The 26,071-nt window shown below is 50.5% G+C and overlaps 1 protein-coding gene across 1 annotated transcript in view; it reads right to left on the bottom strand.

Annotated features, from left to right (window-relative positions):
- The window catches only part of kcnh6a (potassium voltage-gated channel, subfamily H (eag-related), member 6a), a 357,081-nt gene that overhangs the window by 68,334 nt on the left and 262,676 nt on the right, over window positions 1-26,071 (bottom strand). Inside the window, exon 6 of the mRNA XM_038779154.1 lies at window positions 25,269-25,694. Within this exon, the coding sequence (XP_038635082.1) occupies window positions 25,269-25,694 (426 nt within the window). The remainder of the gene's footprint in view (window positions 1-25,268; window positions 25,695-26,071) is intronic.

Here is a 26,071-nt window from a genome sequence, read left to right on the forward strand (position 1 = left end):
CCTGGCACATGTTGCGGACACGTTGACTCTACTCAATGCGTCTGCCCATAGACCATCCTCTATCTCACCTCCCAGCTCCTCCTCCCACTTACGCTTCAGCTCCTCGGTCTGCGTCTCCTCCGACCTCATAAGCTCCTTATAAATGTCCGAGATGCTCCCTTCTCCTACCCACCCTCTGGAAACTACGCTGTCCTGAATCCCCCTCAGCTGTAGTAGCGGGAAGGTTGGCCTCTGTTTACGAAGGAAGTCCTGCACCTGCAGATACCTGAATTTGTTTCCCCTCGCCAACCCAAACTTTTTCTCCAAAGCTATCATACTCGGAAAACTCCCCTCTATGAACATATCTCCCATCCTCTCAATCCCCGCTCGCTGCCATAACCGGAAGTCCCCGTCCATACTGCCCGGGGCAAACCGGTGATTATCACAGATTGGCGCCCAAACCGATGCTCCCACTGCTCCCACATGCCGCCTCCACTGGCCCCAAACTCTCAGGGCTGCCACCACCACTGGACTGGTGGAGTACCGTGTCGGCGGGAATGGCAAGGGCGCAGTTACCAACGCCCTCAAATTGGTGTCTTTACATGAAGTCGCCTCCATGCACACCCATGCCGACCCCTCCCTCACCACCCATTTCCTGATCATGGCTATATTAGCCGCCCAGTAATAGTTACTAAAATTTTGCAGCACCAGCCCGCTCTCTCCCCAACTCCACTCAAGCATTATCTTCCTTATTCGCGGGGTCTTGCCCGCTCAAACAAAGCCAGTGATCACTCTGTTGACCTGTTTAAAAAAGGACCGAGCAATAAAGATGGGTAGACGCTGAAATACAAATAGGAATCTCGGAAGGACCGTCATCTTTACCGTTTGCACCCTCCCAGCCAGAGACAATGGAAGCGTGTCCCATCTCCGAAAATCGTCCTTCATTTGGTCCACCAGCCGGGCCAGATTCAATTTATGCAGCTGGTCCCATTCCCGCGCTACCAGGATGCCGAGGTACCTAAAGCTTCCCTCTCCTAACCTAAACGGCAGCTCTCCCTGTTGCTTCTCCTGTCCCCTCTTCTGGATCACAAACATCTCACTCTTTTCCATATTCATGGAATATTTTTGGCTAACAGGGTTAAGGAAAATCCCAAAGCATTTTATTCGTATGTAAGGAGCATGAGGACCTTGCTATCACTAAGGAGGTAGTGATGGGCAAGCTAATGGGGCTAAAGGTAGACAAGTCTCCTGGCCCTGATGGAATGCATCCCAGAGTGCTAAAAGAGATGGCTAGGGAAATTGCAGATGCACTAGTGATGATTTACCAAAATTCACTAGACTCGGGGGTGGTCCCGGTGGATTGGAAATTAGCAAAGGTGACACCACTGTTTAAAAAAGGAGGTAGGCAGAGAGCAGGAAATTATAGGCCAGTGAGTTTAACTTCGGTAATAGGGAAGATGCTGGAATCTATCATCAAGGAAGAAATAGCGAGGCACCTGGATAGAAATTGTCCCATTGGGCAGACGCAGCATGGGTTCATAAGGGTTTGGTACGTTTCGGCGTGGCCAGTTCGGCGTGGCCGATTCAGCGTGGCCAGTTCGGCGTAGCCGATTCGACGGAGGAATTTTTCGGCGGAGGGACGTTTCGGCGTCAAATTAGTTATAGTCGCAAAATGTTTGTGCAGCCCATTTCTTGTATCTTTTCCTTCCAGCAGCCTCAGATATCGTGTTTGTGCACCAAACCGGGTCTCTTAAAGAAAGGCACCAACATTAAACCAGTTCGCCAGTGATCTACACTGCTGTCTGACTGTACACAGCCGGTGTTACTGAAGATATCGTGTTTGTGCACCAAGCCGGGTCTCTTAAAGAAAGCCGGTGTTACTGAAAGTATTGAAGCAGCTGCCCAGTGATCTACACTGCTGTCTGACTTAACACATTGTGTAAAGTCACAATATCTTCAGTAACACCGGCTGTGTAAAGTCAGACCCGGTTTGGTGCACAAACATGATATCTGAGGCGAGTGGAAGGAAAAGATACAAGAAATGGGCTGCACAAACATTTTGCGACTATAACTAATTTGATGTCCCTCCGCCGAAAAACTCCTCCGCCGAATCGGCAACGCCGAAACGTCCCATTCCAATCGGCTACGCCGAACTGGCCCCGCCGAATCGGCCACGCCGAACTGGCCACGCCGAAACGTCCCATCCCCGTTCATAAAGGGCAGGTTGTGCCTAACTAATTTAGTGGAATTTTTTGAGGACATTACCAGTGCAGTGGATAACGGGGAGCCAATGGATGTGGTATATCTGGATTTCCAGAAAGCTTTTGACAAGGTGCCACACAAAAGGCTGCTGCATAAGATAAAGATGCATGGCATTAAGGGTAAAGTAGTAGCATGGATAGAGGATTGGTTAATTAATAGAAAGCAAAGAGTGGAGATTAATGGGTGCTTCTCTGGTTGGCGATCAGTAGATAGTGGTGTCCCTCAGGGATCCGTGTTGGGCCCACAATTGTTCACAATTTACATAGATGATTTGGAGTTGTGGACCAAGGGCAATGTGTCCAAGTTAGCAGATGACACTAAAATGAGTGGTAAAGCGAAAAGTGCAGAGGATACTGGAAGTCTACAGAGGGATTTGGATAGGTTAAGTGAATGAGCTAGGGTCTGGCAAATGGAATACAATGTTGACAATGGGATCATGACGAATACAGGCTTGGAGGGCCGAAGGGCCTGTTCCTGTGCTGTATTGTTCTTTGCTCTTTGGGACATGACTGGCTCCGGGAGATCCAATGAAATCGGTTCGAGATTTTTAGCATCAAAGAAGGGACGCGCTCACGATCATCAACAAATACCATGTTTTCCAGGAAGAAATGGGAGAAATAAAAGGAGAATTCATGTGAACATGGAAGCCACTCCAAGATTTTTCAGGGCTAGGCCTGTGCCCTAAGCGTTATTGGAGAAGGTCAAAACAGAGTTGAACAGGCTGGAAGGCCGAGGCATCATTCAATCAGTGCGATTTGCAGAATAGGCAGCACCCAGTGTATCGGTAGTGAAACCGAATAGAACCATTTGGGGATTACAAGCTGACGGTGAACCAGCCACGAAGCTGGACAAGGACCCCATCCCCTAAATTAAAGATCTAGATTGGAAGTCAAACGTTGACTAAGTTAGACATGTGCCATGCCTACCAGCAGCTGGAGCTGGACAATGCCTCGCAGGAATGTGTGACCATAAAAACCCATAAGTGGTTGTACCAGTACATCTGCTTGCCCTTTGGAGTTTCATCACTGTGTGCTATATTCCAAGGAACCAGGGAAAGTTCACTGCAAGACTGGCCGAGTATCGCCGTGTACTTGGATGACATATTAGTAACAGGCCAGAGTGTTATCGCCCAGGAAACAGAGGAAGGTGAAACATGGGTATATGGATCGAGTCCTCGTGAGATAAGGCCAACAGTAATGAGCTCAATGGAAGACCCTCAGTCACTCGAGCTACGTCCCTATACGAGAAAGAAAAAGTCACCGGACAGACTGAGTTATTGATGGACTAGTGTAAAAGTGTTCACGATAGTTACTGTTTTGGCAATTGTGTTGTTTAATTACTCCCATGTGTAAAAAGGGACTTAAGGGAGGAGGGATGTAGTAGGCCCTTTAAGGGACATTCTCTGAGGGAGGGGGTCTTGTGATCCTGGGTGTCCAATCTAAGCTCCAGCCGCTCAATCGACTCTTTTATCAGGTCCAAGCAGTCCCGTTTCTGCGTAGCAAAGCCCTCCTGGATGACTTGCATCAGCTGCTCCATAGACTGCTGAGTCGACAAGCCAGAGGTCCGAACCTCCTCTTCTGTTGCAGCTGCAGCCCAAGCCTTCTCTATCTTTTTGTTTCTGCCCTTACGAACACTTCTAGTCCTTCTCTCCATGCACCGAAGTGGGAAGGCGGCTGCCACCCACTGATGTCAACCGGACTTGGGCACAGGAGGCTGAGGCCGCGAGCGCCATGGGGCCAGGAGGTAATGCTGGGTGAGGATGGGCAATCACCCAGGCCAGCCAGAGTGGGTCACCACCACCACTGTCCCCAGGCACCCAATCTCCATCCCACACACTTTTAGCCCCCCCCCTCCCACCATACCTGGAGGACCCTCGCATCCCACCTTGCAGTGCATGCCAATATCTATATCGGTCGCCATGGCCGGGAGCCCTGCACACACAGGCCAATGGTTGTGGAACCCCTCTGCTGCCTGTTTCCAAGTGTTTTACACTGTGTATTATCTGTCCCCCCAGGAGGGGGTTGGGGCGTTTGCGGACTAGCAGTCCCTCCCTGATGCAGAGCAGAGGGCATTGGACCTGGTCTGTGGGATTGGAGAGCTGTAGTCACCAAAGCTGATGTCAGCATCAGAGATGCAAGTGAGCCCTGAATGAATTGCGATGTCCCTGAGGCATGTGTGTCACCCCCCCCCCCCCCCCCCCCCCCGCCCCACACCACCCCCACTAGCGCACCAACCATGCGTCTTATCTTTTGTCTTGCAGGATTACCTGGCGACGAGGTGGGTCCACCTGGGCTCCCTCGGCCCCCGCTGCAATCCTGCGACACGCCTCGTGATGAGGCACGACCTGCTGACGACCCCATAACACCCTGGAACATCTGTCCAGGGCCGACACTAACCTCTCGTCACTAGTGTCACTGGCAACTTTCACCATCCCAGAGACACTCACCTCGGCTGGACACTTTAGTGAACAGGCTCCTGGGCACTATCTGGTGAGTACCGCACACATGCTGTGGTACATCAGGCAGAGGTAGGAACCCTCAAGGGGGTGGATGGTTGGGTGGCTCCCTGACCCCAGATGGGTCTCGCGCTTCTAGAAAGGGCAGTCCAATCAATGTTGGAGATACAGGCGCAGAGCCGGGGACTACAGGAGGGGGTGTCCGCAACCACCCAGCACTTGCAGGTGCAGTTGGAGGCATCCAGCCGCTTACAGAAACAGGAGGCGGTGCCGACCATGCATGTCACCTCGGCCAACACCGCGTGGGTCGCATGCGTGGTGGAGACCTTGGTGGTGAAGATACCGGCCATGGGTCAAGATGTTCAAGCTCTAGGCACCATGTACGTGTGGTGGCCGTGGTATAGGGCAGTGCAGATATGTCACAGACAATAATGTATTGGAGAAACATGGACTTTGGAGTAGTGTCCAAAGCTCAGCCCAGTCACAACGGGTCATGGCTGTGCTCGTCGATGGGGATTGGCCTGGTGCAGGCTGACCTGGGTCAGTCACAGAGAGACCTGGCTCGGTCCTAGAGTGACATAGCCCTGTCCCTGTGCTCAATGGCCGCAAGCATTGAGACCCTGGTTGAGACAAGAGCAGGCCTCCAGGACTGGCTGTGCCAGGAGAGCCCCCAGCGGTCGCTCTGGCCATGCCCGTTCCAATGTGTAACCTGGGGGCCATTGGGCACCCCGAGTGAGGAGGAGGTGATGGGTTCATTGCCAGTGATCCCCGCAGGGGAGGTGCCGGAACACCGCAGCTTACCCCACACCTGGCCCTGGCGAATCTGAAGGGCAACGGGCAGAACAGGGTGGCACCACACTACCTATGACATCTGGAAGATGGGCCTGGCTACTCCAGAGGATGGCTGCCAAAGGGGACCCAGGTCGTAGGGAGAAATACGCAGCAGGCCGCTTCCACTTCTGATGGACCTAGTAGAAGGAGTGTAAGGTTAAAAAGGTAGACACAGTTAAGTTGTCATGGATGGGGGGGCTGTATGGTTAGCACTGATGACTCATGGCACCGAGGACACAGTTCGATCCCAGTTCTGGTCACTGTCCATGTGGAGTTTGCACATTGTCCCTGTGTCTGCGCGGATCTCAACCCTACAACCCAAAGATTAGCAGGGTAGGTGGATTGGCCAAGCTAAATTTCTCCTTAATTAGAAAAAGAAGAATTGGGTACTTTTGGGTGAAGCACACAGATTAGCAATAAGGGCTAGGGCACAATACTTATATATATATCACAATAAACAACTGTTTACCGCTGTCCAAAATTGCCTCGGTCCTTTTTCTGAGGGGTGTGAAGGGTGGTCTGGGCTGGGCTGGGAGCTGAGGGTGCGCTGGGCTGGGGGCAGGCTGATGGGAGGCCGATGCTGTGGGCGCAGGTGTTGGATAGGGCTGGGCATGGGCTAGGGCCCCATGGGCAGTCGGAAGCCACTCCTGGGGTCGCCCATGGAGGTGGCACGCAATGGGGCCAGATATATGAGGGCGCCATGTGGTAAGGCCTACCACTGAGTGACCTATCACCTCACACCACCCAGGTACCCCATTCAGTGAACCTGGAGGTGATCAGGCTGTCCCGTGCGAGACGGCACTGGCACGCAGGTTTGTCATGTGAGAGTACCTTTAAGAAATGGATGTTTAAGCAATGTGCCTTTAAGAAATGGAGTAGCTCATATTACTGAAGTGATGTCAGAGTGTGGGTGGAGCTGGGTTTTTAGCTCAGCCATTTTGCAGTGTTTAGTTTCAGTTTTGAGGAAAAGAGCTTGGGTGTGTCTGTGTTTTGCAGTGAGCTGGATCTGCTGTGATCTCTGCCATGAAAGACTATCTCTGAATCATTTGGGTGATTTAAACTCATAATAGTAATGTCTTTAACCTGATGTGTTTCTGTTTAAAGGTGTCAAGTCTTTTGGAGGTTTGATGGAACATTGAGGGATTATTTAGTGTTGTATTATTTTCGGGGTTATCTTTGAAGTAAGGGGTGTTAAGGGATCCAATGTTTATTTAAAAAGGTTAAGTTGAATTCTAGGGATAAACATTGTTTTGTGTTTAAAAACTCACGTGTCCATAATTGTAATACCACATCTGGAGACCAAGCCGTGTGCTTCAAAAGCAACACTACATTAAAGGGAGAGGTTGGTTGAACTCCATGATACATTTTGGAGTTCTGAAAATGCCCCTCCCATAACCGGTTGTGCAGCCTTGTGTGGCTGCCCAGGCCTCATGTCCTGCCCATCCTTGCCCTCCTCTGCATTCTCCTCATCGGATGAGACCTGCCGTTCATCCTCCTCCTCCAGGATGTTGATTTCTCCTCTGTCATTTTATGGAGGGTGCAGCAGGCCACCATGGTGTGGGAGCCTCTCCTGGCGCTATACTGGAGGGCCGTACCAAAGCGGCCCAGGCACCTGAACCACATCTTCAGGATGCAGTTGAATTGCTCGATCACACTCCTGGTCGCTGCATAGGCGTTGTTACAGTGGTTTTCCACATCAGCTACAACCACAGTGGATATTCCCTGTCACCCGGCAGCCAACCCCTCAGCCGCGGAGTGCCTGGAATATGTCGGGGCTGGCAGAGGTATATACGTCCTGTCGATCATTCCTGGACCTGGGGTATTCCACGATGGTGATGAATCCCATTGCCCGGGAAACCTGGTGGGCCCAGTCCATATCCAGGTGGATATATTGCGCAACCTGGGCATGCAAGGGCTCTGTAACGTGCTGATGTACCTGTGCACTGAGGTCTGTGAGATCTCGGACAGGCCCCCACTCGACACCTGGAAGGGCCGTGTGCATCATCTACAAGATATATTACAGTAACTTACCAAGACTCCTTAGGCAGCACCTTCCAAACCCACGGCCATCTAGGACAAGAGCACCAGGTACCTGCGAACACCATCATCTGGAGGTTCCCCCTCAAGTCACTCACCACCTTGACTCGGAATTTTATCTCCGTTCCTTCATTGCCTCTGGGGCAAAATCCTGGAACTCCCTCCCTAACAGCACAATGGGTGTACCTACACCTCGGGCTGCAGTGGTTCAAGAACATTCTAAAGGGCAATTAAGGTGGTTTGGGAAGCGCTGAAGGCAGTGGTTAGAGGGGAGCTGATATCCATCCGGGCGCACAGGGAGAGGGGGGAGAGGGTTGAGAGGGAGAGGTTGGTGGAAGAAATGGTAAGGGTGGACAGGAGATATGCGGATGTCCCGGAGGAGGGGCCTTTGAGGAAGCATCGCATTCTCCAAGCGGAGTTTGATATACTGACCACCCGGAAGGCAGAGGCGCAGTGGAGGAGGGCGCAGGGGGCGGTATATGAGTATGGGGAGAAGGCAAGTCGGATGCTGGCCCACCAGAAGTGGGAGGCAGCGAGTGAGATGGGGGAGTCACAGATGCAGGAGGGAACTTGGTGCGGAGTGGCAGGGACATTAATGGGGTGTTCAGATCCTTTTATGAGGGGCTGTACCGGTGCCCCCTAGGTAGGTGGACGGGATGGACTGCTTTCTGGATAAGCTGGAGTTCCCAAGAGTAGAGGATGAGCGGGTGGAGGGTCTGGGGGCCCCAATCGAGTTGGAGGAGCTGATGGAGGTGCTGGGGAGCATGCAGACAGGGAAAGGACCGGGACCTGATGGGTTCCCGGTGGAGTTTTACAAGAAATTTTCAGATCTGCTGGGCCCGCTGCTTGTGAGGACCCTGAATGAGGCGAGGGAAGGGGGAGCTCTGCTCCCGACGATGTCTAGAGCAATAATCTCACTGGTCCTGAAGCGGGATAAGGACCCCCTCCAGTGTGGGTCTTACAGGCCGATTTCGCTCCTCAACGTGGATGCAAAGTTGTTGGCTAAGGTACTGTCCAGGAGGGTGGAAGATATGGTCCCGATGGTTATCCATGAGGACCAAACGGGGTTTGTGAAGGGGAGGCAGCTGAATGTCAATGTACGGCGGCTTCTCAATGTTATGATGATGGCGTCGGCGGCTGGGGAGGCGGAAATAGTAGCATCGATGGATGCGGAGAAAGCTTTTAACAGGGTGGAGTGGAGCTACCTGTGGGAAGTGCTGAGGAGGTTTGGGCTTGGTGAGGGATTCATCAGCTGGGTGAGGTTGCTGTATAGCTCCCCGGTAGCGAGTGTGATGACGAATGGGAGGAGGTCAGAGGACTTTCGACTTTCCTGGGGGATGAGGCAGGCTCGCCTGCTCTTCGCGTTAGCGATTGAGCCCTTGGCCATGGCGCTGAGGGATTCGAAGAACTGGAGGGGGATTATGGGGGGGGGGGGAGGAGCACCGGTTGTCGCTGTACGCAGATGATTTACTGTTGTACATCGCGGATTCGGCGGGGGGGATGCCAGAGGTGTTGAAGGTACTTGGGGAGTTTGGGGATTTTTCGGGCTACGAGGTCAACGTGGGGAAGAGTGAGCTGTTTGTGCTGCACCTGGGGGACCAGGAGAGGGAGGTAGGAGAGCTTCCGTTGAAGAGGGCAGAGAGGAGCTTTAGATATCTTGGGGTCCAGATAGCTAGGAGCTGGGGGGCCCTACATAGGCTAAACTTTTCGAGGCTGGTGGAACAGATGGAGGAGGAGTTCAGGAGGTGGGACGCGCTGCCACTCTCTTTGGCGGGTAGGGTTCAGTCAGTTAAGATGATGGTGCTCCCAATGTTTTTGTTTCTTTCCCAGTGCCTCCCCATATTGATTCCGAAGGCTTTTTTTAAGAGGGTTAATAAGAGCATTCTGGGGTTCGTGTGGGTGCGGAAGGCCCTGAGAGTGAAGAGGGTATTCCTGGAGCGAGGAAGGGGGGTAGGCAGCTTGGCGTTGCCCAACTTGTGTGGGTATTACTGGGCTGCGAACATGGCAATGATTCGCAGGTGGGCGATGGAGGGGGAGGGTGCCGCATGGAAGAGGTTGGAGATGGCGTCCTGTGTGGGTACGAGTTTGGAAGCATTGGTGACGGCCCAGCTCCCACTCCCCCCGGCAAGGTACTCTACGAGTCCGGTAGTGGTGGCGTCCCTCAAAATTTAGGGGCAGTGGAGGCGGCATAGGGGGACAGTGAAGGCCTCAGTGTGGGCCCCGATACGGGGCAATCACCGGTTTGCACCAGGGAGAATAGATGGTGGGTTTTTGAGTTGGCATAGGGCAGGCATGGGGGACCTTTTCCTCGATGGGAAGTTTGCGACGTTAGAGGAGTTGGAGGGGAAGTGGGGCCTCCCCCGGGAATGCTTTCAGGTATATGCAGATTAGGGCGTTTGTTAAGCGGCAGGTGGTGGAGTTCCCGCTGCTGCCGCCGAGGGGGGTGCAGGATAGGGTGCTCTTGGGGACGTGGGTCGGTGAGGGGAGGATCTAGGCGATTTATCAGATGATGCAGAAAGAGGAGGAGGCCTCGGTGGAAGAGTTAAAAGCAAAGTGGGAGGAGGAGCTAGCGGAAGAGATTGACGATGGGACGTGGGCGGATGCCCTGGGGAGGGTGAACTCGTCCTCTTCTTGCGCACGGCTCAGCTTAATTCAGTTGAAGGTGCTGCATAGGGCGCACATGACTGGGGCCAGGATGAGCTGGTTCTTTGTGGGGGGAGGACAGGTGTGGGAGGTGTTCGGGAGGCCCGGCGAACCACACCCACATGTTCTGGGCGTGTCTGGTGTAGGAGGGGTTTTGGAAGGGGGTGGCGAGGAGTTTGTCCAAGGTGGTCGGGTCCAGGGTGGAGCCGGGCTGGGGGCTCATGATTTTGGGGTAGCATCGGAGCCGGGAGTGCAGGAGGTGAGAGGCCGGTACCCTGGCCTTTGCGTCTCTAGTAGCCCGGCGTAGGATTCTCTTACAGTGGAGGGACGCGAAGCCCCCGAGCCCGGAGGCCTGGATCAATGACATGGCCGGGTTCATCAGGCTGGAGAAGGTTAAGTTTGCCCTGAGGAGGTCGGTACAAGGGTTCATCCGGCGGTGGCAGCCCTTTCTCGATTTTCTGGTGGAGGGTTAGAGGGTGGTCAATCTCAGCAGCAACCAGGGGGGGGGGGGGGTTCGGGGTTTGTCTTTGTGACGGTGTGTTTGCAATTTTTTTTTCTTTTTTGTATTGTTATTAAGTTATTAATTTATTGCTTTGTACTGGGGGAGATTTCTATTTCTGTTTATTTCTACATCTTGTTTACTTTATTGTTGGGAGAAAATTTGTTGTTGAAAAATTTGAATTAAAATTATTTAAAAAAAAAAGAGCAATTAGGGTTGGCAATGAATGCTGGCCTTGCCAGCGAAGCCTACATCCATTGAACAAATAAATAAATCAAAAAATCAGGGGGCAAAGAATCTTATTGTGAACTTGGGGGAAGAGTGTAAGAGGGGTTCCAGCTTAAGTGTGCTTCGAGTATTCAATGGGCCACAATGTCTCTCTGAGTCATTAATGGCATAGAATGAAGCCTTTGGCCTATAAAATCTAGACCAACACTCAATTGAGCAATGCAGTCATAGAACATAGAACAGTACAGCACAGAACAGGCCCTTCGGCCCTCGATGTTGTGCCGAGCAATGATCACCCTACTCAAACCCACGTATCCACCCTATACCCGTAACCCAACAACCCCCCCCCCCCCTTAACCTTACTTTTTAGGACACTACGGGCAATTTAGCATGGCCAATCCACCTAACCCGCACATCTTTGGACTGTGGGAGGAAACCGGAGCACCCGGAGGAAACCCACGCGCACACGGGGAGGACGTGCAGACTCCGCACAGACAGTGACCCAGCCGGGAATCGAACCTGGGACCCTGGAGCTGTGAAGCATTTATGCTAACCACCATGCTACTGTGCTGCCCTATTGGCATGTCTTGCCATGTTGGCACAGTGGTTAGTGATGCTACCTCATAATGCCAGGGACCCGGGTTCGATTTTGGCCTTGGGTGACTGTGTGGAGTTTGTACATTCTCCATGTCTGTATGGGTTTCCTTCGGGTACTCCGGTTTCTTTCCACAGTCCAAAGATGTGCAGGTTAGGTGGATCGAGGGCGGCACGGCTAGGTTAGGTGGATCGAGGGCTGCCTCACGGCGCTGAGGACCCGGGTTTGGTCCCGACCCCGGGTCGCCGGCCGTGTAGCATTTGCACATTCTCCCTGTCGTTGCAGGGGTTTCACCCCCACAACCAAAAGATGTGCAGGTTAGGTGGATCGACCACGCTACATTGCCCCTTGGATCCAAAAAATGTCCGAAGATCCATTCCCTCGGGGAAGTCGGAGACAGCTAATTTGGGGTCACCTCTAGGAAATTTGCTTTCATGATCAATCAGCCTGCAAGTACAGGTTTGAAACCTCCATTTGGTCCCCACATCAGGGTTCCAAAGCCTGTGGCAAAAACCTGCCCTTAATGTGCAACTTTCCAGGGAATTGTACCCTGGCATCCCTGGGAATGGCCACTGATTTTGCCCTTCCAGCCATCCACATCCGTATGTTTATTCTTTTGAGGACAAGTGAGGGAAGGTCGTTTTCTCTGTCTCCATGAACTGCAAAACTGTCTAACTGCTCATTTTCACAAGTGGTGCTGTCACCTTTTTGTGATGTGCTATTTTTTTTTTACATTTATGAGGAGAGTAAATTTTGAACTGACCTGAGGATAGAGTTCAAGTGAAAAAGTGATAAATGTTTAGTTTCAGTTGGATTGAATATAAAGAGTGAGCTCCTAGATTCAATTGGACATTAGTGTGAGTGGGATATTAGACTGGGTGAGTTGGAGGAAAGTTTGTACTTGAGTTCCCCAGGGACCAATAACCCTTGCTCCTCCTGATATACGTTAGTGATCCAGACCTCGATGTATAGGGCAACGTTTCAAAATTTGCAGTTGATCCAAAACTTGGAAGTATTGTGAACTGTGAAGAGGACAGTGTAGAACTTCAAAGGGAGGTTGGTGGAGTGGGCAGAGAGGTGGCAGATGAAGTTCAATGCTGAGAAATGTGAAGTGATTAATTTTGGTAGAAAGAACATGGAGAGACAATACCAAATAAAGGATACATTCCTAAAGGGGGTGCAGGAGCAGAGGGACCTGGAGATATGTGCATCAGTCGTTGAAGATGACAGGACAGGTGGAGAACATGGTCAATAAAGCATTCTGTATCTGAGGCTTTATTAATAGAGGCAGAGAGCAAGGATGTTATGGTTCAAATTATACAAGGCACTAGTTAGACCCCAGCTGGAATATTTGTAAGTTCTGGGCACTGTATTTTAAGAAGGAATATGAAGGCATTGGAGGGAGTGCAGAAAGGATTCACCAGAACGGTTTCTGGGATGAGGAACTTCAGTTATGAAGATGGTAGAGAAGTTGAGACTATTTTAGAGAAAAGAAGGCTGAGAAGAGATTTTTTAGGTTCAAAATCATGAGAGGGCTTGGCAGAGTAGACAGGGAGAGACTGTTACCGCTGATGAAATGATCCAGTTAGAGAGGGCACAGGTTTAAAGTGATTTGCAAAAGAAGCAAAAGCGACATGAGGGATGAAAACTTTTTCCCCCAGCGAGAGGTTGGGGTCTGGAATGATCTGCCTGAGAGTGTGGTGCAGTCTGGTTCAATCAAATTATTCAAAAGGGAATGAGACTGATATTTGAAAGGGTAGAGTGCGCAGGGTTACGGGGAGAACTGGTGCAGACGCGATGGGCCATATAGTCTCCTCTGTGCTGTAACAATCCTGTGATTCTGCAACTAGTTTGGGTGAGTTGGATATGGGGCTTGTTGAATTGGCTATTAGGTGGAGCAAATTGAAATCACCGGGCAGTCTGAGTGATGATAAATAGCTATTGATCCCCCAGCTCTTATGAACAGTACAACCCATTCACACTGACTCTCTCATACCTTGCAAACAACATAACCCATCTCAGTGAATAAAACTTGAATAACTTCATTGAAGAAATGCTTTTTTTTATCTCTTGGGACAAACAAACCCCAAGGCCTTTGGTGTTGTGCTTAGTGAAAATGGGTCCACCAGCTGTTCACTGGATGTTGTGGGCATTTTGATGAGATTTGCCAATGGATGTTCCATTAATAACTCCCTTTCCCTCTTCCTCAGTAGCAGAATGAAAGACTCATCCTGGAGGGGCTGCACTTATGGGAGATGACGAGGTAGGACATGAACAATTCATGTGCTTCACCGAGTCCCTTTATCCGAGTTTTCCAACAAACATCTGTGGTGGCAGATTGCGTGCGTTATTGTAGCAGCTCCTTGGAACATTCCTTGTGCTCTGAGGCTGCAGGCGTTACATTGCTGTTGGGCGGGGGGGGGGGGGGGGGGGGGGGATGCATTTCTTCTGCCGGTGCCCTGATTTGGCTCCTTTAATCTGTGAGGTGGATCAGGAATAAGGGGAGAACTGCACTTTACTGACACTGTCCATGTGGGTTTGCCAATCTGGCAGGGATCGTCTCATTGGTATCAAAGCGCAGGAAAACAATGTGGAGAGGCACCGGGGCAAATTATAGACAACTAATAACACATGTGGTGTAGCCACTTCCAACTAAGTATGGAGAAACCCGCAAAGCCTAGTGGGTAAAATGGACAAGCCAAGATTCAGGCAGGCTCAGAGCCTGAAATGCATATTTGCAAGCAAGAAGCCCAGACGGTATCGAAACTCCGACCAATTAGCATTTTAATAGGGCCGATTAGCATTTGATGGTCCATTTCACCGAAACAAAAGACTGGTGCTTCTTTCTGTGTTATCTAGCAACCAGGACTGTCCCAGACATTTCGGTGCCACTCCCTGTTCAAGGGAAACGCAAACAACGGGGTCAATGACCGCTTGGGACACGCTCAGCCATCCAGATCCCCGCCCACTTATTGGTTAAGGAATCAAACAGAGTGATCGGGGATCACCCAATTAGTAAGGCCCAAATCTAAGGACCGCCCGAAATATCGTGAAAACCCCTAAGTATAAGAAGAAGAGTCCGCCATAGGGTCACTCTCTCTTGGTCCTGGTACCCCGGTCATGGCCATCTCCAAGTGCAGCAACACCAGAAGCAGGTACAAATTAAACGCTCGCTACCAGACGGATGAGCCCAGCTGAGCAGCAGTTTCTCCTTTGAACCCGATAGATCCAAAATTGAACAGTGGCCACTGTTTACTGACCTAAGCCGGATGCCCGAAGTTAAGTACAGGTTGCCTTAGTCGATAGGTGTAGTTAACTAGTAGTGTTTATGTTGCCTGACTAATTGTGTGTAAATAAAGTACCCTTGACCTTGAACTAACTAACTGGTGTTTGGCTCTTTGATCGATAGCCGGTTGAAACTTGTGGTGGTTTCATTTGATACCTGGCGACTCTAAGCATTAGGACATAGATAACACAGAAAGAAGGGCAAATTCACTGATTGCCATAATTGGAACAGAGCCACAGAAAAGACAAAGTAAAAGAAAGCACAACAGTGGCAACTAAAGTTACACCTGAAGCTTTGCTATTTAGTCATGTGTTCTGGGTGACTGGAAGAGAGGGTTGCCAACCGTCCCGGGATGACCAGGAGTCTATTGGAATTGGCATTCATCTCCTGGTGGCTATTGGAAGAAGTCTGGGAGATCTGATTATTTATCCATGGGGTGTGGGCATCACTGGCTAGGGCAAGCATTTATTGCCCTTGAGAAGGTGGTGGTGAGCAGCCTTCTTGAACCACTGCAGTCCATGTGGTGTAGGCACATCCACAGTGCTGTTAGGAAAGGAGTTCCAGGATTTTGACCGAGCGACAGGGAAGGAAAGACAAAATATTTCTAAGTCAGGATGGTGAGTGACTTGGGCTGACCTTAAATGTGGTGGTGTCCCCAGGAATCTTCTCCCTTGTCCTTCTTTGTTGTAGAGGTTGCGTTTGGAAGGTGCTGTCAAAGGAGCCTTGGTAAATTCCTGCAGTATCTTGTAGATGATACTCACTGCTCCCATCAGCGGTAATGGGAGTTGTTGAATTGTCCACCCCTATTCCAGATTTGATATGGCAGGACTGCAGAGCTTAGATCTGATCCACTGGTTGTGGAATCACTTAACTCTGCCTATTACTTGCAGCTTATGATGTTGGGCACACAAGTTGTCTTGTGTGGTAGCTTCACCAGATTCCACCGCATTTTTAGATATGTCTGGTGTTGCTCCGGCATGCCCTCCTAAACTCTTCATTGAACCAGGGTTGATCCCCTGGTTTGGTGGTAATGGAAGTGTGGGGGATATGCCAGGCCATGAGGTTGCAGATTGTGGTTGAGTATAATTCCGCTGCTGTTGATAGCCCACAGCATCTCATGGATGTCGAGTTTTAAGTTGCTAGATTTGTTCTGAATCTATCCTAATTAGCAGGGTGGCAGTGCCACACAATACGATCAAGGGTATACTCAATAATATGATGGGACCTCATCCCTAATGCCATTTAATGTCAAGGGGACACAGTTGGATTGGAGATGGACATTGCCTGGCAGTTGTGTGGTGCAAATGTTACTTTTCATTTCCGGACATGGCGGGTTACCGGACGGTGGGAAGGGCAAGCCACGCAAACGCCATAGACACAGGTGGGACCAGACGATCCTGCCCAGAGTGTCTTAAATCAATTGTGTTTTAGCAGGAGAATACATAAGTCTTTCCATGAGAAAAGGCAAAAGGAGAGAATGTGGCAAGGGAGGGATGAGATGGGGAAGAGGACAGCAGGAGAGAAAAAGAGGATTGAGAGAAGGGAAAGTATAGTATCCCCTTAAGGGACATTCTCTGAGGGAGGGGTCATGTGATCCACCCATTCAATCAGGGCTGTTAGTTGGCAATTTTCTGGGACCCAAGGCCCTCGTGAATAACCGCAGCCGGTACAGGAATTGAACCCACGCTGTTAGCCTCGCTCTGCATCACAAACCAGCTGTCCACCAAACTGAGCTAAACCGGTCCCCATTTGAGACATAAGTGCCAATATAAGCAGAGCCTGCCTAGCACTAGTAAACCGAACAGTACAGTACAGAAGATGGTCCTGAGGCGGAGCGGAAAGTTATGTCTGTCAATAATGTAAAAGCGGGCAAAGTGATCCTGATCACTTTGGAATACTGTGTCTAATTCTGGTCACCACACTGCCCAGAAGGACGTGGATGCTTTGGAGAGAGTACAGAAAGGGTTTACCTGGATGGTACCTGGTATGGAGGATATGAGCGAAGAGGAGAGATTGAATAAACTGGGATTGTTCTCCCGAGAGAGTCTTAGGGGCGACCTGATAGAAGTTTATAAATTATTAGGAGTATAGATAAGGTGAACAGTTGGAGGCTTTTTTCCAGGGCGGAAATGACAATTATAAGGGGGCACAAGTTCAAGGTGAGGGGGAATAGGTTCAGCGGAGATGTGCGGGAGAAGATTTTTACACAGAGGATGGTGGTGGCCTGGAATGCACTGCCAAGTGAGGTAGTTGATGCAGATATGTTGGCGACCTTTAAGACTTATTTAGATAGACATATTAACAGGCGAGGTATAGAAGGACATAGGTGGGTGCTCTGGATAGGACACCTGATTAGTGCAGGCTTGGAGGGCCTTAGGGCCTGTTCCTGTGCTCTCTATTCTTTGTTCTTTTTTGTTTGACCACGGTGGAGTTAGTGGTAAAGGGAAGGGCATAATGGATGGAAGTGGATACTGAGGCCTCAGCCACAGTGGTGGGGGAACAGACCTACTGGTACCTTCAAGAAGGGATCCACTCCCTCAGGTTGAAGACTGGCACCAATCGACATATATGGGGTAGGCCATGAATATAATAGGCACAATGATGACCCCAGTGAGCTATCGACAACAATCCGCTCAGCTGCCTTTAGTCATGGTGGCTGATCAGGGACCAAGCCTGGTATGGAGGGTGAATAGACTCGGACTGTTTTCATTAGAAAGATGGGAATTAGAAAGACTGTTTTCAATAGAAAGACAGAGGTTGAGGGGTGGTCTGATAGAGATCTACAAGATTATGAGGGGCATGGATACTGTGGATGGGCAGGCACTCTTTCCCAGGGTGGAGGGGTCAGTCACCAGGGGGCACAGGTTTAAGGTCCTTGGGGCAAACTTTAGAGGAGGTGTGCGGGGCAGATTTTTTTACGCTGAGGGTGGTGTGCCTGGAACGCGTTGCCAGGGGAGGCTGTGGAAGCAGATACATTAACGGTGCTCAAGATGCATCTTGACAAAGACATGGATAGGATTGGTATAGAGGGATACTGCACAAGGAACTGCTGAGGGTTTTGGCAAAGATTGGGATCATGACGAATACAGGCTTGGAGGGCCGAAGGGCCTGTTCCTGTGCTGTATTGTTCTTTGCTCTTTGGGACGTGACTGGCTCCGGGAGATCCAATGAAATCGGTTCGAGATTTTTAGCATCAAAGAAGGGACGCGCTCACGATCATCAACAAATACCATGTTTTCCAGGAGAAATAAAAGGAGAATTCATATGAACATGGAAGCCACTCCAAGATTTCTCAGGGCTAGACCTGTGCCCTAAGCGTTATTGGAGAAGGTCAAAACAGAGTTGAACAGGCTGGAAGGCATCATTCAATCAGTGCGATTTGCAGAATAGGCAGCACCCAGTGTATCGGTAGTGAAACCGAATAAAACCATTTGGGGATTACAAGCTGATGGTGAACCAGCCACGAAGCTGGACAAGGACCCCGTCCCCTAAATCAAAGATCTAGATTGGAAGTCAAACGTTCACTAAGTTAGACATGTGCCATGCCTACCAGCAGCTGGAGCTGGACAATGCCTCGCAGGAATGTGTGACCATAAAAACCCATAAGTGGTTGTAACAGTACATCCGCTTGCCCTTTGGAGTTTCATCACTGTGATGAAGGAACCGAGTATCGCCGTGTACTTGGATGACATATTAGTAACAGGCCAGAGTGTTATCGCCCAGGAAACAGAGGAAGGTGAAACATGGGTATATGGATCGAGTCCTTGTGAGATAAGGCCAACAGTAATGAGCTCAATGGAAGACCCTCAGTCACTCGAGCTATGTCCCTATACGAGAAAGAAGAAGTCACCGGACAGACTGAGTTATTGATGGACTAGTGTAAAAATGTTCACGATAGTTACTGTTTTGGCAATTGTGTTGTTTAATTACTCCCATGTGTAAAAAGGGACTTAAGGGAGGAGGGATGTAGTAGGCCCTTTAAGGGACATTCTCTGAGGGAGGGGTCTTGTGATCCACTCGTCCAATCAAGGACAGGCGTTGGGAATTCACTGGGATATGTTGGGACTTTTCCCAGCGGTTGGATCCTGGAGCTGAGTATGGAAAAGAACGCTTTAAAGCACTCTGCAAATAGTTGAAATAAATCGTCATTTCTTACAAACTAACTGGTGTAGACAATTCTTGAAGTTATTGCATAAAGGGAAAGGAGGGACTGGAAGAGGAGGAGAAGGTAGCAAAGAAGAGCAGAGGGTGGGATTCTCTCAGCCCGGGGTCGGGCCAGAGAATCCCCATGACCGGTGTGAATTCGCCACGCCGCCCCGACGGCGGCATATGATTCTCCGCAGAGTGGAGAATCGGCGCCATTGACGCCGGCATGGTTGGCACGGTGCTGGTTGGGGGCCGCTCTACGTGGCCGGCCCGCCGATTCTCGGCCCGAGATGGGCTGAGCGGCCATTGTGAAAACGACGAGTCCCACCGGCGCCGTTGACACTGCTCTCCGCCGGCATGGAAACTTGGCATGGAAAGGTCGGGGGGGTGGGGGGGGGGGGGGGGGGTGGGGGGGGGGGGGGGGGGGGGGGGTGGGGGGGGGGGGGGGGGGGTGGGGGGGGGGGGTGGGGCCTGTGGGGTGGATGGGGGGATTCGATGTGGCCTGGCCCGCGATCGGGGCCCACCGATTGGCGGGTCGGCCTCTCTGGCTGTGGGCCTCGTTTCTTCCTCGCCGGCCCCTGTAATCCTGCGCCATGTTGCGTCGGGGCCGGCGCGTTGAAGGAAGGCACGGCATGGCGCCAGTGAACATGCACGGATCCTGTGGCGCCCAATTGACACCGGGATCAGTAGCTGGAGTGGCGGAAATCCCTCCAGTGCCGTGCTGGCCCCTTTTGCGGGCCAGAATTAGTCGTCGGTCGGCCCGTTCACGTCATCGTAAAATGCAACGGTGTTTGCGACGGCGTGGACACTCTGCCACGGGATTAGAGAATCCCGCCCAGGATGTTAGAATCAGGGGTTAATGCAGAGAGAAAGTGGAGTGGAGAAAGAATGGATCACGGCAGAAGTGTGGAGAAGAAGTGGAGAAGGGTCGTCAAGAAAAAGTGTGGTGGGGATGGGTGGATGGGGGTGGGGGGGGGGGGGGGGGGTGGGTGGCACGCAGAGGAGAGGAGAACGGGAAATTCATAAAGAGCGATGGAAATTTCTGGATCATTTTTTCCACCTGACCTGGAGTTCCATAGGCTCACATCGAAACCGGAGCAGAAGACAGCCTTCAAATGGGAGACTTGCATTTATTTTGCGCTTTTCACAACCACGGGGCAGTTCAAAGTGCTTTGCCGCCAATGAAGTACTTTTGAAATGTGGTCACTGTTGTAGTGTAGGGAATGCGGCAGCTCATTTCTCCACAGCAATGTGATATTGGGCAGATAATCTGTTTTGGTGATGATAGCCGAGGGATAAATATTGGTCGAGACACTGGGGAGAAATCCGCCTGTTCCTCTCTGAAATAGTGCCATGGGATGTTTTACATCCTGCCGAGTAGATAGATGGGGCCTGGGTTTAACATCCCATCCATCAAACAGCAGCCCTGATGGCGCAGCACTCCCTCAGTACTGCCATGGAGTGTCAGCCTGTTTTTTGTAACTCCAATCCTGGAGCGGGATCCGAACCCGGAATATTCTGATTCAGAGACAAAGGCGACACCAACTGAGGCACAAAAGTGAGAAGCCGATCTCGTTCAATCTCGTTCCACAGAATGAGGGGTAATTTTGTGCTCCATTCCTGGCAGGAGCTGAAGTAAAAATCTAATGTTTCGATATGGATTGAGAGTGACAAGTGTAAATGTCTATTCTCCCCAGTGAACATTTACTGAAATCACGCATTGTGCTGGTAAAAGTAACATTGCAGTTTGGATTGAGCTGTCTACTGACTCCTAAAACACTATATTAGACCCCATTAGTGAGCTGACATCCCAGTCAGTGACACAATTATAGCGGCGCTGAGCCAATCTGTTGCCAAGGTAACCACTCAATCGTGGATGATATGATGAGGTCCAAGCAGACCTTTGCACCTAAATTATGTCGGCATGACACCAGTTTCTCAAATCTGCTTTTAAAAATCTGTTTCTTGACAAAATATATTCAGCAAAATACAACATTGAACTGGCCCTGTCGACTCAAACCGTAATTTCTTAAATGGCACACAAACTAAGTGAACACTTGACTCTCAGAAAATCTTAATAAGAGGTTCTGTACACTGACTGGTGTTTCTCAGTCCCCTCTCTCACAGGGAACAATCTGTACACTGGTTACTCTCAGTCCCTCTCTCTCAGGGAGATATCTGTACACAGGTTTCCCTCAGTCCCCTCTCTCAGAGGGAACAATCTGTACACAGGTTTCTCTCAGTCCCTCTCACTCAGGGAGATATCTGTACACAGGTTTCTCTCAGTCCCCTCTCTCAGAGGGAACAATCTGTACACAGGTTTCTCTCAGTCCCCTGCCTCACAGGGAACAATCTGTACACTGACTGGTGTCTCTCAGTCCCTCTCTCTCAGGGAGATATCTGTACACAGGTATCTCTCAGTCCCCTCTCTCACAGGGAACAATCTGTACACTGGTTACTCTCAGTCCCTCTCTCTCAGGGGGATATCATTCCACTGACTGGAATCTCTCAGTCCCTCTCTCTCAGGGGGATATCATTCCACCAACTGGAATCTCTCCGTCCCCTCTCTCTCAGGGGGATATCTATACACCGACTGGTGTCTCTCAGTCCCTCCCTCAGTGGGGTATCTATACACTGACTGGTGTCTCTCAGTCCCTCTCTCTCGGGGGGATATCTATACACTGACTGGTGTCTCTCAGTCCCTTTCTCTCAGGGAGATATCTATGCATTGACTGGTGTGTCTCAGTCCCTCTCTCTCAGGGGGATATCTATCCCCTGACTGGTATCTCTCAGTCCCTCTCTCTCAAGGAGATATCTATCCCCTGACTGGTGTCTCTCAGTCCCCTCTCTCTCTCAGGGAGATATCATTCCACTGACTGGTGTCTCTCAGTCCCTCTCTCTCTCAGGGAGATATCTGTACACTGACTGGTGTCTCTCAGTCCCTCTCTCTCGGGGGGATATCTATACACTGACTGGTATCTCTCAGTCCCTCTCTCTCAGGGGGATATCTATACACTGACTGGTGTCTCTCAGTCCCTCTCTCTCAGGGGGATATCTATACACTGACTGGAATCTCTCAGTCCCTCTCTCTCAGGGGGATATCTATCCACTGACTGGTGTCTCTCAGTCCCTCTCTCTCAGGGGGATATCTATACACTGACTGGAATCTCTCAGTCCCTCTCTCTCAGGGGGATATCTATCTACTGACTGGTGTCTCAGTCCCTCTCTCTCAGGGGGATATCTATCCCCTGACTGGTGTCTCTCAGTCCCTCTCTCTCAGGGGGATATCTATACTGACTGGTGTCTCTCAGTCCCTCCCTCTCAGGGAGATATCTATACACTGACTGGTGTCTCTCAGTCCCTCTCTCTCAGGGGGAATCTATACACTGACTGGTATCTCTCAGTCCCTCTCTCTCAGGGGGATATCTATCCACTGACTGGTGTATCTCAGTCCCTCTCTCTCAGGGGGATATCTATCCACTGACTGGTGTCTCACAGTCCCTCTCTCTCAGGGGGATATCTATCCCCTGACTGGTATCTCTCAGTCCCTCTCTCTCTCAGGGAGATATCTATCCCCTGACTGGTATCTCTCAGTCCCTCTCTCTCAGGGAGATCTCATTCCACTGACTGGTGTCTCTCAGTCCCTCCCTCTCAGGGAGATATCTATCCCCTGACTGGTATGTCTCAGTCCCTCTCTCTCAGGTGGGTATCTATACACTGACTGGTGTCTCTCAGTCTCTCTCTCTCAGGGGGATATCTATACACTGACTGGTGTCTCTCAGTCCCTCTCTCTCAGGGGGATATCTATACACTGACTGGTGTCTCTCAGTCCCTCCCTCAGTGGGGTATCTATACACTGACTGGTGTCTCTCAGTCCCTTTCTCTCAGGGAGATATCTATGCATTGACTGGTGTCTCTCAGTCCCTCTCTCTCAAGGAGATATCTATCCCCTGACTGGTAACTCTCAGTCCCTCTCTCTCAGGGAGATATCATTCCACTGACTGGTGTCTCTCAGTCCCTCTCTCTCTCAGGGAGATATCTGTATACTGACTGGTGTCTCTCAGTCCCTCTCTCTCGGGGGGATATCTATACACTGACTGGTATCTCTCAGTCCCTCTCTCTCAGGGAGATATCTATACACTGACTGGTGTCTCTCAGTCCCTCTCTCTCAGGGGGATATCTATACACTGACTGGTGTCTCTCAGTCCCTCTCTCTCAGGGGGATATCTATCCCCTGACTGGTGTCTCTCAGTCCCTCTCTCTCAGGGGGATATCTATCCCCTGACTGGTGTCTCACAGTCCCTCTCTCTCTCAGGGAGATATCTATACACTGACTGGTGACTCTCAGTCTCCTCTCTCTCTGGGAGATATCTATACACTGACTGGTGTCTCTTAGTCCCTCTCTCTCAGGGGGATATCTATCCCCTGACTGGTGTCTCTCAGTCACTCTCTCTCTGGGAGATATCTATCCCCTGACTGGTGTCTCTCAGTCCCTCTCTCTCAGGGAGATATCTATACACTGACTGGAGTCTCTCAGTCCCTCTCTCTCAGGGGGATATCTATCCCCTGACTGGTGTCTCTCAGTCCCTCTCTCTCAGGGAGATATCTATACACTGACTGGTGTATTTTTTACTTTTTACCACTTTTCATTGAGTAGGCGCCTGGATCTGGTCTTGGGCATTACCTCTGAAATGATGGCCTGGCTAAGACTCTGCCTCTGCCAGGTCACTCATTGTTTTCCTGGTTGGGCCTTTTCCTGATTTCCCCTTGACCCCTTGGTCCTCACTTAGATGGTGGCCGGTGTTTGAAGGATCCATTGGCAACTCTCCACAGGGAGGGGTAACGGAAGGAGTGAACAATCTCTGGATTAGCAAGAGAGGATCAGGAGGAGGCCATTCATCCCCTCAACCCTGTTCTGCTATCCTGGTGCTCCCTCCCTTATGCACTCTGGGTGGACTTGCACCTCAGGGACTGCAGCGGGTCTAGAGGGAAGCTCACCCCCACCTTCTCAAGGGCAATCAGTGATCCATAATAAATGCGGGCCTCGTTAGCATCGCCCATTTCCTGTAAACTAATTAAGAAAGCTGAGTTAATAGGACACACCTCAGCTTGCTGCTGACAGCGCCTGCACAGCTGCTCAGGGGCAGAGAGGCCACTGGGTGTTGTGGCTTGATGAGTAAATTGTCAAGTGTTGGATTTATCTGAAATGTGATTAGCTCTTAATCAACAACCTGTCTGTAACTCATCAACACGTCTGGATGTGGGAAAAGATGGAGGGAGCAATTATTGAGACAGAGAGGAGGCAGAGAAAATGACAGACACCGAGAGAGGAAGAGAAAAGACGGATGGATGAGGAGAAGGCAATAAAAGAGACAGAGGGGAGTGAGAGACACAGAAAGAAAGAAAGGAGGATATGGGCAGGACAAATGGAGAGAGACATTGTAACCGAGGTTCACAGAGAAATACAGAGAGGGACGAGAGGCACAAAAAAAGACAGTTACAATTGCACGCTGTAGAATTTGTTTTGTGTAATTTTCCTACACTCTTTCAGCTCACTCATCTCACCCTTCACTCTCCCCTTGGCCTCCTTCTCTACACATTCTGTTTCTGCTGCCCACCCCCCATCTCATTCTTCCTTTCCCCTCCCTCTCCCCTTGCCTAATCTCATCCCTGGTCCTTACCGTCTCCCTCCCCCTGCTCTGCCTCTCCAGCATAGCTGTGATTCCCCAGATACTGGGAACTGTCTGGATCTTTGCCCCAGTGACTAATCTCCATATCCCAGCCTCAAAAGCAAGTTTTAGTGGGTGGGTCCATTGCACAGTTTCCGAAAGTATGCGAGCATGACAGTTACTGGTATGCAAGCATGATAATGTGTTTGTTGGCCTGGATGTGTACCTGAGTTTGTTGAGGTGTGTGTGGTACATATGTGAACATGCAGTCTGTGTGTGCTTGTGCATGTTCATGTGTGTGCAGGTGTCTATGTATGTATGTGTTTGCACATATGTTCAAATGTGTGTGCATGTCTTTTGTGTGTGTACACACATATATTTGTCCACGTGTGCCTGTTGATTTGTGTGTATGTCTGTGTATACATCTGCCTGTGTTTGTGTGTGTCTTTGTGTGTGTGCATCTATGCCTTGTCCGTTTCTTATTGTGTACAGATGTGTTTGTGCCTATCTGTATGTTTGTGCATGAATGGGTGTGAAGGGTGATCTCTGATCCTACCGCTATACGCGTCTCCAATTTGAACTGTGAAAGGGTTTGATTTAGCTGGCCTTTTGAAATTATCTTTTTATTCGTCCTTTACCTCATCAGATCCAGACCTGAAGATGAGAAGATCGAAGGGAATGGCAGCCACGATGTCGATGAGGAACCAGCCCTTGAAGTAATGGATGGCGATCTTGGCTGGGTGGCTCACCACCTCATCATTCTCATTGACGTAGGTGGTGCGGAAGTTGATGATGATGTCGATGATGAACATGATGTCAACGATCAGATCCACAACAGCCAGTGGGTTGCACGAGTAGCCACATGCCAGTCGCTTCTCCTCTTCCTGATCGTTAAGCAGGAAGGCAGCAGAGTAGGGTGTGAAGATGGCAGTGTGTATGACCAGCAGGAGAATGAGCCAGTCCCAGACAGCCTTGAAAGGACTGTAGTGGAGAATAGTCCATTTGTGAATACGAGGCGCTTGCAGCTTATATTCTGGAAGCACATCAGCTCCAAGCGATAGGACCTATAAAGAATGAAGAACAATAAGTGATTACTGATACAGACCAGAATGTTCCCGGGCTCCGGGAGGTCTGCATTGACAGATCTTGGCCAGTTGGAGGGGGTGTCACTCGTAGCTGCCCCTGTAACAATTCCAAACCTCATCCCAGAGATGTAAGCGCATTAATCCAGGCTACCAGAACAGTGCTGTACGGAAGGAGTGCTGCATTGCCAAAGGTGCTGTCTGGCTCCCCAATGGACATGAAAGGTCCCAGGGCACTATATTGAAGAAGCAAGTGGTTCTGCCTGGTGTCCTGATCAATATTTATCCGTAGCAACAGATGATCGGGTCATTAAATTTTTATTTAAAAACATTTTAAAAAACAAATTTAGAGTACCCAA

This window comes from Scyliorhinus canicula, chromosome 19, assembly GCF_902713615.1.
Source record: "Scyliorhinus canicula chromosome 19, sScyCan1.1, whole genome shotgun sequence".
Classification (NCBI taxonomy): Eukaryota; Metazoa; Chordata; class Chondrichthyes; order Carcharhiniformes; family Scyliorhinidae; genus Scyliorhinus; species Scyliorhinus canicula.